Genomic DNA, 15,864 nt, shown 5'->3' with positions numbered 1-15,864 from the left:
ACAGCGCCACCTGTGAACGAAAATGTTAAAGTTCGTAGGTCAACTTGGCATACTTTTTCCTGGAGAATCCAAATCTGCAATAAAAAATTGGGGTTTCCTATTTAAGTTTCTTATGTCCCCCACCCCCACCCCGCCCCCGGGGAGCGGTGGGGGCCGAGTTTGGTATCATTGGATTCCCCCCTTCGTGTCGAGCAACTTTCGTTGCACACATTTTTTTATCTTATGTATAGTTCTCGAGATATTTCAATGTCTTCAGATAAATCGGCCACCCTTATATTAGGTATAGTAAAAAGAAATCCATTATTTTTCCAATAGATGGCTTTAGTAATCTGTATCTCATCTACGCGTGATACAGATTACTAAAGCCATCGCACTGTCGAACGTGGCGCAACTTCGTCGCACATTCACAGCTAAGGTTCTCGTAGGCGATCGGGTGGTGTTAAACGAAACACGTGACAGAAATGCATCTTCACGCGACCGCTCTTAAGGGCGGCACATAGTCACAAAACAATAGTTGGGCGCCAGGCATGAGCGAGCGTGCCACTCTTTCTAGAAATTACGCGATATTTTCTTTATGCCATTTTTAATGTGTTGCGAATGTCGACGGGTTTTCAACCGGTAGCTCAGCCTCGGAAATGGCAGAGGGGGCGGTCGAGGATAGCAAATCGTTTGGAGGAGCGAATAGGGGCGAGAATAAAGTTCACACGAATTAACAATAACAAAAGTAACATGTATATTAAATGAGTCTTCGACTCACATTTACATCTGGCGATACAATCGAGACGATAAGCTCTACTTGAGCGCAATAACTGATTTACATAGGTCCCGAGTTTTACGCTGGGCGTATCAACTTCGTTAAATTCCCGCGACACGAGCTCACGCCACACAAGAGTACTCTCGCGAATTATACGAACCATTCATCGCCTCGCAAATACTAAGGAATTCGGCAACGATTGTAGCATGGACACGGCGTGACCTCGTGCGCGCTCGCGGGGTCTCGCGCCGCTCAGCTGAGATGCAGAGAAGGCTCGAATACGTACAAACTCGACACTACGCAGTCTCAATACGACAGAATACGCACAATTGCTATTATAAATTGTCGTTAATGGCTATGACACAGAGGACCGAATAAACATGCAAATCTTGCGCTACAGACGCTTTAGACGATACGCCACAATACTACGGCACGGAACTTCGACGCAACATATGATCCGCGATAAAAAGAAACCGACAACGAGTGACGAGGCTGTGGCCTTGGCGGACGCATTAGAATTATCCCAACGATAAGAGTCGTTCCGGGAGGCGACACGCGTACTCGAATCCCGCGAAACTCTGATACACGTTAATGCCACGTGTACTCACTATTATACGGCCGATAGAAATCCGATAAAGCTACGCCTCCCGGACGTGGAAACCGGCGACTTTACAGGGGGACGCTTGTCTCTCAGGGGGGACCGTGACTCTCTCGCAGGTGCTCGTCCTAGTTGACCTTGGAAGGTTCTCAATTCGCTGACGTCTTGCGTCCTCTCGCGTGCTTTCGCCAAGCGGGCCACAGCTCCAGTGCTGGACGCTAATCCTCCCGGGCGCACGCAGGGCTCGTTATCCTCGCGAGGAGACCTTATCGCGCCTAATTGGCGCGTGGCCCCGCGGCTCCGCTAATCGCGGGTACCGCGTCATGCCCGTCGCATGTCCTGGCGCGCGAAATTCGAAAGATCGCGAGAGTCTTTTTCAGGCCGCCTTGTGGCCTCGAGGTGCCTATCCGGGGCTCTCGCCGTCCTTGGGGCGTAGAGTGACCTTCTCCGTCATGCCGCACCTAACTCTCGATCCGCTTTGCGCCTGGAAGAGGGTGCGATAAGAAATGCCTTGCGATAACCAAAAGGGCGTAACAATGAAGGAAGGATATCACCTGCGTTCAACCCGGAGTCAGGTGTCGTGCGCCCCCGGCGGGTCTGTCAGCAGCGGTCGTCTCCCAATCCTGGTCGTTCTTCCTCCTCTTCTCTCCGGTGAGGTGGCATTTCATTATTCTGCCAAGGTCGCGGGAGTCGGCGGCCTCGGTATGGGAAACGGGAAAGACACGTACACAGAAACGGGAAAACGAAAACGACAGCGCGGAACGCGTAAAGTACGCAAACGACGTCGCAGGAAAAGTGCGTCCGCCCCCAAAATGTGAGAGGATTCAGAACGCTATACTGCACTGTTCGGTCAGGCCATGCGGCCCTTGTGACGGACGGAAAACGTCACGTCACAATATATATATATATATATGTATATATATATATATAAATTTTTTATACGTGGTTTCTAACCCATATAAATATATATTGGTTCCATAATATGGCATAAATATATATTGGCATTCCACGTCAACTCTGCCACCCCTCTGCTCAAAATTGTACGCAAATGTAACTTATAGGGTACCAAAATTTAAATTTTGAAGTTTTTGATGCCATGTAACAATTTCAAAAAATATCAAGTAATGACCTTAATTTTGTTAAATAGAAAAGTAATGTTTTTCATTATTAAATCTTCAATCTTGTTTTTTTTTTAAATAAGGTACAATAGTTATTTTCAATGCAATTTTATATGCTATTGTAAATTCAAATCTGAAATTATAAAATTAACCAATAATATTTGAGTTGCGCGAAAAGTAGTCAAAAAGAGCAAAATTGCCGTAATAATCATATTCTTTCTGCAAATAACATTTAGTTTTTATTGGTATTCGCTTCTGAGAGTTGTAAGTAGTTGCATTATTTTTAAGACCATGCTTTCCTCTTCTTAACGCGATATTTCTATGAAATTAATGAACTATATATCGCATAATTATATCATTTGTTATATCGAATTTTAACGGTTTGTCGTTTTCTGCGTTTTGAATAGGGTTAAGACTGTCTCTGGTTTACTTTCCAAAGCCCGCATTACTTTTTCTTGGTTTTTTAATTTTTTAATTTTTTTTAAGTTTTATAATTTTTTTGGTAATTTTTATTCTTTTATTTTAAATCTCTTTTAAATCTCTTAATAATTATATCTTTATTTCCTAAGTTTATAGCGTGTAAGCTAGTAAACTCTATCTGTACCGTAGCGAATCATCATGATAATTATACATACATTATAATATATATAAAATGTAATTGTAATTCGTATTCATGAATGTCTTTTTATATACAACGTTAGAATTAAATTTTATATGTCATTATACACATTATATATTATAATATAAAATTTTAATATTAAAAATGGACATAGAGAATATTTGCATGAATATCCATATAATATATATATATATATATATATATATATATATATATATATATTAGGTGTTGGAATTAATTCGTAGCGTTTTACAAGTGATGGGAAATACTTTCATTAATGTATTTTTTAATGCTCATGTGAAATAAATAACATTCTTTCATTAAAAAACGCTACGAATTAATTCCAACACCTAATATATACATATATAAAATGATATACAAAATTCTAACCTATATAAAAAGACATTCATGAACACGAATTACAATTAAATTTTATATATACATATATGCAACACGTGTCTATATATTACAATAATACATGTTCTTGACCTAAAATGATATCGGTCATAGAAAAAAGATATTACGACCAATAGAAACTGCAAGTACTGAAAATATGTAATATACGTAACTATAGATTTTCCGTATTGACACATGGCCCTAATAGCATTTTTTCTGTCGTACAATGTCATTTTAGATCAGGATGTAACATGTATTAGTTATACATAGATATATTATACATATAATATACGTAGCTATTCCATTTTTTGCTACGTTTAATAAAAAGATGTAGAAGTTAATCATGTTAATATACACATATAGGCAATATTATACAATATTGCATATATGTATTAGATGTACAATTTTGCTTCCGGCGTTTTCCTATATGTAGATGGCTTTAGCGGTAAGTGGTGGTCGAAATAAATAGGTCAAAGACGTCATACAATAAACTTGGGCATCTGTTAACATAACCCCATAGAAACATTAGTCGATTTGTGTCTGCATCATAAAGTTATTCTCGATTGAAAATGTCAGTTTATGAGCCAAATTCTGGTCATTTGCGGGAGGTTTTAATTTTCTGTTTCAATATGAAGAAATCTGCGGCTGAGGCTCATCGAATGATCTCAAATACTTATGGTGAGGCCACTATTAATGAAAGAACGTGTCGTGAGTGGTTTCAACGCTTCAAGAACGGTGATTTTGACGTCGAAGACCGACATAGCGGTGGAAGAGAGAAGGTTTTCGAAGAAGAATTGGAGGCATTACTTGATCAAGACTCGTGTCAAAATCAAAAAGAATTGGCACGATCATTGGGAATGACTCAACAAGCCATTTCAAAATGCCTCAAAGTCATGAGAATGATTTAGAAGCAAGGAAATTCGGTGCCACACGAGTTGAGAAATGTTGAACGGCGTTTGTTTGCATGTGAACAGCTGCTTGAAAGGCAAAGGCGGAAGGGATTTCTGCATCGCATTGTGACTGGACGAAAAATGGGTTCATTACGATAACCCCAAGCGCAGAAAATCATGGAGAGTTCCCGGCCATGCTTTCACGTCGACCGCTAAACCGAATATTCACAGCTCCAAGGTCATGCTCTGTATTTGATGGGACATCTCGGCGTAGTGTATTATGAGCTGTTAAAACCGACTGAAAGAATCACAGGCGATCAATATCGAACGCAATTGATGCATTTGAGCCGAGCATTGAAAGACAAACGGCCGCAATACAATGAGAGACACGATAAAGTGATTTTGCAGCATGACAATGTTCGATCCCATGTTGTGAAAGTGATCAAGATATACTTGGAAACGTTGAAATGGGAAGTCCTACTCTACCCGCCGTATTCTCCAGACGTTGCTCCCTCTGACTATCACTTGTTTCGATCAATGACACACGGCCTGACTGACCAGCACGTCCGGTCTTATGAAGAAATAAAAAATTGGAACGATTCGTGGATCGCCTCAAAAGATGACCAGTTTTTTCGACGCGGGATTCGTACGCTGCCCGAAAGATGGGAGAAAGTAGTGGCCAGCGATGGACAATACTTTGAATCATAAATGTATAACCAGTTTTTTACAATAAAGCCTCGAATTTCGGAAAAAAAACGGCGGATGCAAAGTTGTACACCTAATGTAATGTGTGTATATACGTTGCAGATAGGAGTTATTAATGCTAAGCTGTTTAAAATTTGTTTAATATATTAATTTAGTCTAGTTTTAGTCCATTGGAACCTAAAATGAACGTTTTTAAAAAATCCAAAATGATAACATTGGATGTTTTTAAAACGGTTTTAAAATATCGGATCTAATCTGGATGTTTTCAATATGTCCAACATGTATATTTTAAATATATTTTTAAAACGTTACTGTGCTGTCTGGGTACTTACAACTCTCAGAAGTGAATACCAATGAAAATTAAATGTTATTTGAAGAAAGAATACGATTATGACGAAAAACGGCAATTTTGCTCTTTTTGACTATTTTTCGCGCAAATATTATTGATTAATTTTAATTTCAGATTTGGATTTAACATACAAAATTGCATTGAAAATAACTATTGTACCTTATTTTCAAAAAAATAGTGAAAATTGGAACAATGAAAAACATTACTTTTCTATTTAACAAATAAAATCAAGGTCATTAAGGCCGAATTAGTTGAATATAAGGGTAAGTAGAATAATCGAGGCTACATTAAAAACAGAACACGCGAAACATGCGTAAATGTGTTTGAGCACGCAGCAGCGACTGTCGTTAAGTCTGCTATAATATCTTGTTGCGAACACATCTATGATAGAAGTTATTTTAAAAAATTGTACACATAAGTAAATATAAAAACGTATAAAAAGAAGAGCATAAAAAACCACCGCACAAGTATAGTTTGTGATATTTAATTGTCATTACATTAATTAAAACATTAAACGTTTCGGCCACAATCTGGCCATCTTCAGTAAATTCATATTCTTAAAACGCAAAGTTACATATAGTTGACATTAAATTTAACCGTCGTATGTTGTAATTATGTAAACGTGTTCTTTCATATGTGAAGATGCTTCGTACAATAATGTTATAACGCCAATTGTTATATCACGAAAAGTGTAGAACGAGAATTTCCAGATTCTAATTTAAATAAATTTGTGTATCATTAATATCTTCTAATCTGAATATGTAAGAATAGAATCGTTACCTATTTTACAGCAAAAAAATATAATGATGAATCTCAAGTATATCCTTTGCACAGAAATTTGTCGTGACATTGTATTTGTTATATCATACATTTTACCACTATTTATATATATGAGTCAAAAGTTTAGAAAGTTCTAAAATTATTTATTAAATGAGAGAGAGATCTTTCTTAAGAAGAGGCAGATAAACATCAGGCAAACTCATATCATGAAAGGCTTAGATTTACTGTTGACTTTGGCGATGAAAACGGCATAAATTTTCTAGACGTAAAATTAATGAGACAAAAAGGAAGTATTATCTTCGATATTTATAAAAAACCTACTAATTCTGGGAGATAGTTAAACTATAATATTTTTCGAATCATCCGTTAGTACATAAAAGGGGAGTAATCATTGGGCAATTCGATAGAATTTTGCTTTTATCCCATCCTAAATTTCAAGAAAAAAACATCTCTGATTTAATTCGCACTCTTTTAAGTAATGGTTATCCTCTTAAATTCATATTTTCAACAATAAAAAATAGAATAAAAAACCTGTGTCTCTGTTATCGTATATTGTTAATTTTTAAAAAAATGAACGAATGAGGATAGTAGACTAACCACAACATGAAACTGTATGATTTATTTAGTGACGACTCTTATAATATTATACTTACTCAAAATTTTATTCCTTTAAAAAGATTTTCCTCATTAGTAAATGTCATAAGTTCTCTCATGTTTAATCTCGAAAACTAGGCTTACTCGACGTGTTTTCGCACAAAATGAACAAATTTTGCGAAAAGAAGTATTGTTTGCCCTGCAAAGCGAATGTTTGTGTTTAAAATATATTTTTATAAAAGTTTTATTAATATGTAGCCAAATATGTAGCTTAAAATACATTAATCTTTATTTTAATAATTTTAGTTGAATTACCCCGGTCCCGGGGCTAATTGAATCAGATGGAATGCATTAGAAAAATGCATTTTTTTCATATTAGTTATCAGTTTCCCCTTATTATTAAAATATTATTAGGTAGTCAAATGTATATAGTAACTGGTGTAGAATTCATTTTTTCGATAAGTCTCTTAATTTTGTCTGTAAAAATTTGAAACTGAAAAATGAGTCTATTAGTCCTGGTCTCCCCTACTTGATATTTTTCAAAATCGCCACATCGAAAACTAGAAGCTTCAACCTAAGTTTTGATATCCTATAAGTTACATTTAGTACAATTTTGGACAAGGGGTGATAGAGTTGACGTGGAATGACCGTATATATATATATATATATATATATATATATATATATATATATATATATTTTAATACATTTTTAAAAAATATAAAGTTGCATATTTAAAAAGAAGGAAAGGATAAACAGAATTATTTAGCCAGGTGCAGTATTCAAAGAAAAAAAAATAAGATACGAATGACTCATCGTGAATACTCTAAGGGTAAAATTATAATATATATAATAAAAAAATTATATATAATAAAAAAATAGTATTGTTTGTAATCTGCATTATATACATATACGTAATTTATGATATACGACACATAAAAAATTTTATTTTAAGAAATTAAATATGCTGTAAGGATTATATCTGAGTTAGTCTTATACATGTAAATTGTGAATATATAATAATAAAAAAAGGCGTTGTAATTAAACAGTCAATCAGACTATTAATATTTCATTTCTGTTTTTTAGAACTTTAGTTACAACTAAACTTTTACATAGTTAGAATAACGATTAAAGTAACTAGTGAAATCGTTATTATTCCAAAAATCTAATTGCTATGGACGTTAGTCAGAAGAAAATATAACGTCATTACCTATTTGTTACCGAAGAAAGTAACTTATAATGATAACGACGTTACAAATAGTGTTATTTGCCTCTGTTAATATCGATTTGACGTGTTTTAAGCAAATATTGTTCAAACGTGTTTTAGAATTATGATGATATAAATTAACGTATATTTAACCAAATTATTAAGATGTGCAGGGATTATATTTGTTTTTAAACACGCTTTTATAAATCTAATTTTAATTCTTATAGATTCTATCGTAATAATCGTTTTAAAAAATCTTTTTTGGGATATGCGTTGACAAAGTTAAAGGTACTCCAATGTTAACATTAACATTATTCAAACTGTTTGATTAACGGCTAAAATCTTGAATTATTGTACACCTTTGTCATGACCTTGATAACATATGTCAAAATCGAGATGGCTAAAAGTTATCCCTTCGTTTTCATTTTTAATGGAAAAGTAACATATCCTGCAATGATCTAGACAAATGTTATTAAGGTCATGATTCTGAACATATAAGAAAAAATTTTAATCATCGGCCGGACACCTTGGATTTTGCTAATACTGGCGATACCTTCCTAAACTTTAATCTACCTAAACTCATATCCGAAAAAAACTTAATTAAAAAGAATTTCATTATAATATTTTGAAAAAATCTCGTTATTAGCTATAAGAATAATAAACAGAAAGTGGAATATCTATTCCAAATTAAAAAATTGATCTTGAGAGTTCCTCCGTACTTACACTCAACTAAGTCTCATCATATGATGCATTGTTCAAGCTCTACAATTCCTGAAACATTTTTTTCAAGAATGCTTTGTTTAAGAGATATTCGACTGTATCCGGATTTTAGGTCCACCCTATAAATTGTATTTCTAGTTTGTAGTCATTAAAGCACATATATAAATCATACAAATTTTATCTAAAAAATGTTATTTTTCTTAAAAAAGCTTATTTCAAAATCGTCAATGTGAATAATTAAAATGAGATGTGAGTATATGTACACACACGCGCGCGCTAAATATATATACATATACAGGATATTTAAAAAAGGTTGGGACCTCAGATTTACTCGGGAAGATGACATTTTTGACAGAAATGTTTCAGACAAAAGTTGTAAGGAATAAAAAGGTCAAAATTAAATTGATTTTTTAAATGGGACGCACCCAGTTTTTGATGCTAGAATCCAATAGCGTATTCAAAAGTTTTTCAAAACATTGTAATGAATTTTTTTTATTAAATATTTTTTGAGTTATAAAGCTTGACGATTACAACATCGCCGGCATTCACATTACGCAAGATGTCCGAGTGACGGCTGAAATCTTGAATGTTCAAGTTAATGTCCAGGATAACATTTATTAAGATCAAGGCCATTGAAAATTATTCCTCTTATTTTCATTTTTTGCACTAAAAATTCATTTTTACGTAAGAATGATAATAAGAAGTATAAGATCCAATGACCTTGATCTTGACATCCAAACATGATACTGAATAACATTTAAATGGTTTTTGCCGTTGATCGATCATCTTGCATAATTACAAATTTTATCAGTCACCTTGTATAATTATAAATCACTTTACAAATTTTGTCTGAAACAAATTTCTTTCACAAACTCTCCTGTCGAGTGAATCCGGCGTAACGAACTTTTTTGAACACCTTGTATATACACATATGCATATGTATATATATATATATGTGTGTAAATATATTTAGAAATCTATTATGAGAAATTACACTACGTATATATATCAATAGCCAAAAATTAAAATATATGAATATACATGATTTCATCATTATAAATAAAAAATTTTCTCTCTTAAGAATTCCTATATTTTTCTTGTAATTTATAATAAATCCTTCACGAAACGTTGACATTCCAAGAATGGATCTGGACATGAAGAAAACCTGCGAAATGCATAATCTTTATATAAAAAATGGTCTTTTATTTAGAGAATAAATAATTAATACATTTATAACTTCTAATCAGAATGTCAAGATAACGTCAATGTTTTTTATAAAGAATATCGCAAAAAAACCATTTCTTGTATGTTAAATCGTAGTTATTTTAAAAACCTTATACATGTGCTAAAAAAAATTTCGCTTTCGGTGTCAATTTCAATACTGAGAAGTCTATAAAACTATAAAAAAGTACTTCATCTGGTTCAAAGTAATTTCTTGCTGTAAACTGTAGTATAATCTTTTAAATCATGTAAAATATTTTGATTTTGGCAATGATGTAAGGTAATCGATCACACACTTTCATGTGATAAAATTAAACTGTATTTCGCTATATAATCTTAGTCTATTGTTAGATTTTACGTTTCTTTCTCGAAGCTGTAAGAAAAGATACGATGTTCAAAGGTCACATAATATAGATTTTTCATGTAACGTGTATCGCGTCTGATTGGTTACACGATCGCGCATTATACGTTTTTAATTATGTATGCCTCTGATTGATAGTTAAATTTGTGCGTCATTTTAATTAATACATGATTAACTATTTTTGGCATGAATTCGTAAATTGTTTCTTCATATTCACAACATAAATATCTTTAACAGGATTTTGTCATAAAGCGGTTACTTAGCGATAAATATCAAAATGGTAGGCAATAGCGCGACGAATACAAATGTGACGGAATCAGCACCGGCAGTAAAATCTGATAACTCGGGCGCCGTGCCATTCTCGTAATATTGATAATTTTTAACGCCTGCGTGTAATCGAATAAGACGATAGTTGGGCATGTTGATATCAATGCGATTATTTAAGAAGTTTTGCAGCATATTGGTGACGCACCAAAAATTGCCATCTTCGTCAAATGCGAAACTGTCGGGCCATTGTGTCAATACATGATCGCGCGATATAATTCGTTGACCGACGGTAAAGGATGGTGTATTCTTGGTATCCCACATAGCGATAGCGTCGTCAGCTAGTAAACCGAAGTAAAGTACACCAGTAGATGACATTGCCATGCCGTCCGTTTGCGAAGTCTTCCGCCCAAGTTCCTTCACGTATTGATCGATATTGGACAAATTGTTCTTCAGAGCAAATACCGGAACCGAATACAGATGAAAAGAAGATAAAGGCGAATAGTAGATTTGTCTGAAACAAATTCGATTGTCGTTCGTTAGAAAATCATACTCAAATTTCGATATAGAAAAATGTTATGTTTACAATACTACAATGACAAAGGATTTTAATAACACAATAATAATTATAAGTAAGGAGTATATAAGCCTGTACTGGCTGTCGATGTGAAAAACCTCAAGTAAAACAACGACGTTTATAAAATGTTTAGGAATAGTTATTTTTATTTTAAAACCATTTAAGGTTATTTTATAAACCTAAAATCTTTTGAAGTCTTTAGGAACAAGTTAAATAACTATGTTATTTAACTAATTCCATTAACAAATATTTCAAAATCGTTGATTTTTAAGATAAGGTATGAATGAAAAGAATAAGTGGTGAAGGATCGCATCCTAGATAGCACATGCACGTTTTATAAACACATATAATAGTTCCATAACCATAAGAAACCAATAGGAAACTTTGTATCAATAGAAACGTTTATGCAACCATGATTTTAAAACATAATTTTAACATTTCTGCCCTGCTAAAAATTTTAATTGTGGATATTCCATATAAAAAGTATGTACGTTCATATCGGGACATGGACAAATCAATTTTTAATTGGCATAAAATCTATCGAAATAAATATTAAATATGGTTATATAAGCATTTCCATTTCATGGTATTGTACATAGTTGGATTCTCTAATAAAAATATTATCTGTTGACATGCATAATTGCAAATACGTTAGGACATGCAAGGAATTTATGACATAAAGTTTACTGGTATTTACAGAAAATAACATAATCCGGTTTATGTAAGTATTTTCTTGTTTAAATTAGTGATGAGTTATTATGAGTTTCCTAATAAAAGATTGATCTGTAATTGAAAATTTGTATTCAATTAAAAAAAATAGATAAACGGAATTCCAGAGACCAATACGTATAAGCGTGTATATAAGTAAATACAGTGAGAATAGATATCTGATGCCATTTGCAAATTTCATACATTATTTATATATATATTCGAAAAAAGTTTTTTTTTAACAGTGGGTTCAAACTGGCGATCCATTGTACCCTTTCTTACATTTGTGGACACGGTGAGGGTTGGAAATTCCTGGTAGGTAGTTTTCGGATTTCATATACATTTCCGTGCATTACTTGTATACGATTATATTTTAATATGCATTTCATCTATGTATTACTTTTACGCGGTTTGAAAATCCAAGACTTAATCAATGCCGGGTGATAACTGCCAATCCATTTTATTTTTCAAAATTATGTGAATATGCTCAAAGTCGGAAATCCGTAACTTGTAAAGAGCAGTTTTAATACACATTTTCACGCATTACTTTTACGCGGTTCTGGTAATTGAATCATGTATGTATAATATGCTTTCGAGAATGCTTAAAGCAGAGATCGGCAAAATGCTGAAACTGGACACGGGCGCTCAAGGGCGCCCACGAATGTCCGGCTATTGTGCATATCTACGGTTAACTTCATTCACAACTCGTATACAAAGCGTATTCTATTTTCTTTGTATTGGTAGTATAAATTAGTTCGGTCCGTTTTTCAAAACATGGATCCGGCTGTTGTGAATGGTTCATAGTGAGAGCTAATTTTGGCGTTTTCAGAGAGGTTAGATATTTGCTAATAATATTCAGTTTATATCTCTTTGAGTTTCATACAAAAACTTTGATTTTTACTGTGTTTGAAATGTCGAATTTTGTGTTAACCAAGCAGCATTTGCGGGAGGTTCTAATTTTCTGCTTTAATTGGAAGAAAAGTGCACCTGAAGTTTATGGTGACACTGCTCCAACTGATAAATCATGTGGGGAATGGTTTCGACGTTTCAAGGATGGATATTTCAGCGTTGAAGACAAGCCTCGCTCTGGACAGCCAAAAAAATTCGAAGACAAAGAATTAGAGGCATTACTCGAAGAAGATCAGAGTCAAACGCAAGAGGAGTTTGCAGAATCATTGGGAGTAACTCAACAAATCGTTTCTGCACGATTGAGAGTCATGGGAATAATTCAAAAACAAGGAAATTGGGTGCCTTATGAACTGAAACCGAGAGACGTTGAAAGGCGATTTTTCACTTGCGAACAGCTGATTCAAAGACAACAAAGAAAAGGTTTTTTGCATCGGATTGTAACTGGTGATGAGAAGTGGATATTCTACGACAACCCCAAGCAGAAAAAATACTACGCTAAGCCCATTGCTATCAATCGTCGCCATCGACCTCAACATCAACACAAAGAAGAACAGTCGAACATTCATAGTTCGAAGATCATGTTCTGTATCTGGTAGGATCAAAAGGTGTTGTTTACTATGAGCTGCTGAAACCTGGCGATTCCATTATGGGCGATCGGTATCGGCTATAATTGATTCGTTTGAAAAATATTTTAAAACTAACGTGGTTCTAATATTAACACATATAAAAAATAAGAGCATAAAAAACCACAGCACAAGTTATAGTTTGTGATATTTAATTATTATTACATTCATTAAAACATTAAACGTTTCGGCCACAATCTGGCCATCTTCAGTAATTCAATAATATTCTTAAAACGCAGAGTTACATCTAGTTGACATTAAATTCAACAGTCGAGAGTTGTAATTAAATAAACATGTTCTTTTGTATGTGAAGATGCTTCATGCAGTAATGTTACACGGTCAATTGTCATATCAAGAAAAGTGTAGAACAAGAATTTCCTGATTCTAAATGAAATTATATATATTAAAATCTTCTAGTCAGAATATAAAGAAAAAGAATCATTACCTGTTTTACAGCAAAAAAACCAAACGATGAATCTCGAATATTTCTTTTACACAGTTAGAATTTTGTCGTGACATTATGTGTTGTTATTTGTCCTATCATATATTTTACCACTGTTTATATATCTGAGTCAAAATTTTTAGAAAGTTCTAGAATTGTTTATTAACAGAAAGAGACATCCTTTTTTAGAAGAGGAAATAAACCTCAGGCAAACCTTCCGTGTCACTTTGCTTATTGATACCACTTGATTGTTTTTTATATGTATCATTTCCGAAATTCTTCTTTTCGCTAAAGATTGTTCTCTATCTAAAATTCTTATATTATCCCAATCTAATTCATGCATCTCATTCATACGGTGACGTGAGACCACAGAAATTTCGGAAGAAGGTTTTCTTATATCAGCCTTATGTTCTTTAATCCGAGTTTTTAATTTCCTTTTGGTTTGGCCAACATAAGAAGATTCACAGTTTAAGCAATTAATTTTATAAACTACTCCGCATTGGTCATCCTTAGGCAAAGCATCCTTTCCTGTCTTAATAAATGTATTCAATTTATTCATTGGTTTATAAGCTATATTAAAACCGTACATATGTGAAAGTTTTTTAAATTTTTCCGAAACTGATTCGTTTGAGCTGTGCATTGCGAGAAAAACGGCCGGAATACGAGCAAAGACATGATAAAGTTATTTTCCTTTATGACAACGCTCGGCCTCATGTCGCAAAAGTCGTAAAAAAATATTTGGAAACGCTCAAATGAGATGTTTTACCGCACCCGTCGTATTCTCCGGACATTGCTCCTTCTGATTACTGGTTGTTCTGAAGGATGCAGCACGATTTGGCAAGTCACCGGTTCACTTCTCCAAAATTGGATCGCCTCCAAAGACGAGTCATTTTTTCGAGATGGAATTCGAAAATTGCCTGAGAGATGGGGAAGAAGTAATAACCAGCGATGGACAATACTTTAATTAATCTGTTCATTCATTTTGTTTTGAAATAAATGCATTTTTGAACACAAAAGAACGGATCGAACTAATTTGTACTCCCAATATCTTATGAAATTTTATGCTTTTTTTATCACAAAAATAGCATCGCACATACATATGAGCGTTATAGTTTTCAGTCTCGAGTAAATTCTTTAAATAAAAGCAATAAATATTAACGTAAACAATAAATATATTTTATTTAAATTCTTTAAATAGAAGCAATAAATATTCTGCTGAACATGCAAAATGAAAAAAAAATGATAAATGACTGTAGCAATACAGATAGGCAATCGTCAAATTATCTCTAGCTGTCTAACTTAGAAAGACTACAAAAATTAGTTAATATCAATTATAAAAATAATAAGTTTAAGTTATTATAAAAATAATAAGTAATTATAAAAATAATCAATAAATTAAAATAAATAAAAAGGACAAAGGGCTACGAACCTAAAACAATCAACATAAAATAACAATTTGTATTAAATAGTTAAAAAATGAAATAAAACATGTCATTAAATTAAAAAACTTAAAATATAATTTGACAGTCAGTAAGTGAACAAAAACAAACGTTTCAATCCCTGTTAGATCATTTTCAATGTGACGACAAGACAATAATAGAAATGTTACGTAGATAAAATATATAGAAATTAAATGAATTTCGGATGCAGTATCAACTATAAAACTCGCTCCAAATTGAAAGAAAACCAAACAAACGATTGTAGTTGACACCAATGTGTTCCTCCAAACTATGTGTGTGCATAAGGACGAACATGTATCTGTTAGCAAATACAAATTGTAATAATAAATTAACGATAGGAATAAATAAAAATAATAAGAAAAGTACAAATCGAGTCGTAAATAATAAAAAGAAAGGTACAAAACAAGTCGCAAGTAATAAAATTAAAATTAAAAAAAAAAGAGGCAAAAATTATTTTTGATATTATAAGACATGTACATAAGAATTATTAATATCGAGAAAGAGTAAAATGCTGTCATTCATTGTATATAATGAGTTTACAGATAAATTAAGAATAAATACCTTATTAT

General features: G+C 33.2%; 1 protein-coding gene across 1 annotated transcript in view; it reads right to left on the bottom strand.

The window, feature by feature from the left end:
• Positions 1-9,912: 9,912 nt before the first annotated feature.
• Positions 9,913-15,864, bottom strand: part of LOC105144427 (dopaminechrome tautomerase) — a 43,237-nt gene continuing 37,285 nt past the window's right edge. The window contains exon 2 of the mRNA XM_011053312.2: positions 9,913-11,090. Coding sequence (XP_011051614.2) covers positions 10,568-11,090 — 523 coding nt within the window. The 3' untranslated portion in view covers positions 9,913-10,567. The remainder of the gene's footprint in view (positions 11,091-15,864) is intronic.

Source organism: Acromyrmex echinatior, unplaced genomic scaffold (genome assembly GCF_024713525.1).
Source record: "Acromyrmex echinatior isolate Ae372 unplaced genomic scaffold, ASM2471352v2 Scaffold31, whole genome shotgun sequence".
Classification (NCBI taxonomy): Eukaryota; Metazoa; Arthropoda; class Insecta; order Hymenoptera; family Formicidae; genus Acromyrmex; species Acromyrmex echinatior.
Note: the sequence above shows the minus strand (reverse complement) of the source record. Positions and strands in the feature narration are given on the sequence as shown.